The following is a 4,453-nucleotide window of genomic DNA, read 5'->3' as shown; positions in this document are numbered from 1 at the left end:
CCACCCTGTGACACAATGATACTAGCTTTTAAATTAGTTTTCCTAAAATTTGCTACCTTCCCTAATTGTTTACCAATCTTAAATTTATCATTCTATATTAATATATTCTGCCATATCTATTTTCAAATTTTATTTGATTCAATTTTTATAAAAATTAAACTTTTATCAAATAATTTAGATTAATAAAATTAGTTGAAATCAAATTATATATAATTTCAAATATGTATATTATATTATATTATAAATTAATTATCAATATCAAAATAATTGAAATAATAAGTCTACTTTGGTTCATATAACTAAATTACACCATATAATATTAACTTTCTAAACATCATAACTAATTTTTTCTAATTTAAAGTTAAAATTTTCCAAACACTATTTTACTTCATTTGAAACTTTCATCACATCTTATTTTTCTAAAAGCATAACTACTAACAATTATTTTAAAACCTACCGCAATCCAAATTCTCTAGTGGTCATTTTCTCTTATTAAGGAAGTATATTTGTTTATAGTGGTTTTTTGTTTTCTATTTATTTATTTATTTTGAGACAAGTTTTATATTTATTTTAGCATTGCTTAATTAGTTATGGCATGCATCATTAATTAAAAATATTAAATATTCAAATTTTTATCTTCCACCTTTGTTGAACTAAAAAAATATTAAAGGTGAAAGTGAGCTTAGCTTAATAATAATTGAACTTTCTTCCTTCGAATTCGAAGGTTTAATGCCTCACCCTCTCGATTGTTGTACTACAAAATATCTAAAAAAAATTAAACATAAATTAAACCTCAAATCTTCTCAATTTGTATTGTATCTCTTAACATTCTCCATTGCATTGATTTTCAAAGTGTAAACATTAGATCTTTAGATATATATATATAAAACAGAAATCTAATAGAATTAAGTGAAAAGAATGAAAAGAAAAGTCCTCATTATGTGAACAAAGAAGTGAGTATTTTTCTACATACAATTCTTCTACTACTGTGAGTGAGAAGAAATTAAACTTCACATTAAAATGATTTTTTCTCACAAGTACACTTTGAAAGGGAGGAAATAAAAGAATGTTCATTTTCTTTTAAATTTTCATGTGCTTCATCAATTTGGCATAAAAGAGAAACAATGATCAAGTCAAACAATTCAATGAAAACCTTCAGAAAATGTTGCTTGTCAATACTTGTGGACCAGTTCTGTACAGCTTTGTTAAACCAGAAGCATATCTGCATAAAATAGAACTGACAAAAGTTAGCGAAAAAAAGATCTCGAACAAGACGGGGAAGTAGAGACATCGTCGCTGAAAGTACAATTTCTTGTCGCGAATTACCCGAAAATCAAGAGAAGTAGAGCTATAATCAACAAAAAGTACTGATAACATTTGTGCTTGGATTTACGTTTCACATCAGAGCCTACAGGGATGTACTTGTGGTTAACGTATCCGAATTGCGGTCGGATTAAGAGGATGAAGCCGAGGAGAAAGCCCGAAATGAAGCCGCCAATGTGGGCGGAATTGTCGACGTGTGGTATGAATCCGACTGCTAGGTTTAAGCCAATGATCAGAATCAAAGACAAGAGGGCTGCACACTGAATTTCAATGACAAACAAGTCATAAGTTCAAAGATGTTTATAGTACAATGAAAAAGGAGAATTTTTCTTTTAAGGATTTTAGTACCTTATTTGCATAAATTGTCCAATTTGTGATGAGCTCAGAAAGCATAGCTCCCAAAAGCCCAAAAAGTGCACCTGATGCACCAACTGATATGGTTGGACTTTCAGCTGAATTAAGACTTAGAGATGAAAGTAAACTCCCACCAAATCCAGAAAGCACATACAAACATCCTATTTTCACTGCCAAAACACACAAAATACACAAATAAAAACAAACAACGGTTGCAAATATAATAATCAAGCCTAAAGTGTTAACAAAAATAACATAATACAAAATTTAGATCATATCGTTGGTATGAGTCTATCGGCGATGGAGTATCATTGATAGATTTTGCTATATTTACAACTCTTTAAACTTGTTACTGTACAAGTACTTATTATCCCTAAAAGTGTTATCATTGCAATTATCTATAAAAATAAAACTAAAAAAAATCCCAAATGACTGAACAAAATTCTTAAAAAAAAAAAAAAAAAAAAAAAAAATCCAAATGGGTTTTTGAGTTATTTCAATATGAACCTTAAAATACACTATGACCAAGTTTGAGATGAGCATGTTTAAGAGTGACTTTGAATATTATAGAAGTGGGTTTTAACTCTTTAGAGATCCTTTCCAAATATGTCAATATTCTAAGAGAATAATTTGTAATTTTAACCTTTTTTTCTTCTTTTTAAAATTCTTGTACTATTTGGTTACATAATCAAGAAATCCTAAAACCATTAAAGAACACTTGAATATTTATAGGGGAAGCACAAAACCAAACTCATGCTAAAAACACAGGCAAAATCTCTCCTTTCTTTGGTCATTAAATTACATATATGTTAAAGGAAGAAAAATGAATGCTAAGAAAAGTGAAGCAATAAATCAATACATAAAAGATTACGAGACTGTTTGAAATGACTTTTTAAGTTCTAAAAAACATGTTTTGAAGCACTCGAAAAATCATTTCAAATAATTTCTAAAGTACTTACAAAATCCAAATTCTTGTTCGAGGCGAATTCCTATGAAGAGAAGGCTGAGCATATTTGCAATTAAATGAATAACTCCAGCATGAAGCCATATACAAGACACCAAGCGCCACCCTTCCCCACGTTCTACTACTGCTTCTTTATCCAAAGCCCCATATATTCTCAAACTGCAACACCATTTTACAATAACATAAAACAAATCAAATCAAACCAACCATCACAATTAACAAAATTCCCTCTGTTTTTCCCCAACTCTGCAACACTCAGAATTTTTTTATTTTTTTTAAATTTCATTCTTTCTCTTCATGGGTCATCCAATTTCATCCCCATTCACAAAACCCATATGCTAATTTTCCATATAAACGAATAATTATTCAATTAGACCGCTCTAATGAAATAGACCGTTTCTAAATTCTCATAAAATCGTTAGCCACATAATAATTTACTGGTAGGAAACAGGATTTTGAGTCTTACATGTTCATTGAAGGGCCGAGGAGGGGATTCTCTTGAAACGGTTGGAAGGAGAACCGTCCGAGCTCGGGGTAAAGAAGGCAATGGTTTCTTCCGGTGGTGGCGGGGCAATTATTTTCATACAATGTGAAAATAAACATGGCCACATTGGCTATAAAAATGAGAGGCACCAGCCATGGGAACCATGGCTTGGGCGGGGGAGGATAATAGCTTGGTGGTGGTGGCATTGACATGGGCTTGTGGACGTCATAGGACATCGACTCAACCGACGGCGGTCTCTTCCCCATTGCACGACGGTGGTGGCGACGACAATAGAGGGGAAGGAATGCACAATAACGTCGGCTACGACGAATGCCATTGTGCACCAGTTGTTAGAGTGAGAGAAAGAAAGGAGAAATAGCCAAAGAATGGCAAAGAACGATTCTTGCTATGATGGTCGTTAAGTTAGGTACTTTTTCCCGCTAATAGGAAGTGGAAGATGACCAGAATGTCCCTTCTCATTTCACTGCCACAAAGGGAAATGATAAATAGTATATTATTTTTTTTTTCCATTTATTCCTTCTTTTTCTTTTCATAGTTACCTTTTCTCTTTAATAATGATCGACTCCAATTCCATAATATCTAAGTATGGATTCTCATTTTAGTTTAATTTGTAAAAGTTGTTAATTAGTTTTTCAAAATATTTATCATAATTCTCAAGTTTCAAAAAACAATTAATGTGGGACAAAAATATTTATTTTTAAATAAAAAAAAAACAGAGACAAAAATTTTATTGGAAAAAAAAAAGAGAAAGAATAGACAGATTGTTTTTTCAAGTTTATAGACTAAAATGAAATGAAATGCAATTTAAAATTTAGAAATTAAAATGAAATTTAAACCTAGTTATTTATTAGCCTATATATTTAATAAACTTTATAAACTTGGTTACTTAGGAGAAAAAAATGCTTGAAAAGATAATCTCAAATGAAAGGGGTTCACTGTTTTTAATTAGACTAGTGTTATACCACATGTAATGCACGTATATATTTCTTCCTTTTAAAATAACATCTAAATAATTTGTACAAAAATGTTACAGTGTATAATTTAATATTGAATTAAAAATAATTTTGGTATGTTCTTATATCTTTTTAGCTCATTTTATGGGTTGAATGCTTTTATGTTATCTTAATATATATATATATATATATATAATGTTTTTCTATACTATATTAAAAGGGGACAAAATGGGGAGGATCTTTGACTCCCCATTTTGCCCTCCTTTTTTTAATTTGATTCTCACTTTACCTTCAACTCCTATTTAAGGAGCATTTCACAAATCAAGGGATAAAAAACAAAACATCTTTTCCGTC

General features: G+C 30.4%; 1 protein-coding gene across 1 annotated transcript; it reads right to left on the bottom strand.

The window, feature by feature from the left end:
• Positions 1-1,155: 1,155 nt before the first annotated feature.
• LOC120087005 (RHOMBOID-like protein 5) lies at positions 1,156-3,391 on the bottom strand. The gene is made up of 5 exons (XM_039043847.2): positions 3,108-3,391; positions 2,637-2,800; positions 1,672-1,847; positions 1,327-1,583; positions 1,156-1,222 (listed from the first exon to the last, which is right to left on the bottom strand). Exons 1-5 carry the CDS (start codon positions 3,389-3,391, stop codon positions 1,156-1,158), a joined length of 948 nt encoding a protein of 315 aa, XP_038899775.1.
• Positions 3,392-4,453: the final 1,062 nt, after the last annotated feature.

This window comes from Benincasa hispida, chromosome 9, assembly GCF_027475165.1.
Source record: "Benincasa hispida cultivar pf3 chromosome 9, pf3_genome.v1.1, whole genome shotgun sequence".
Classification (NCBI taxonomy): Eukaryota; Viridiplantae; Streptophyta; class Magnoliopsida; order Cucurbitales; family Cucurbitaceae; genus Benincasa; species Benincasa hispida.
Note: the sequence above shows the minus strand (reverse complement) of the source record. Positions and strands in the feature narration are given on the sequence as shown.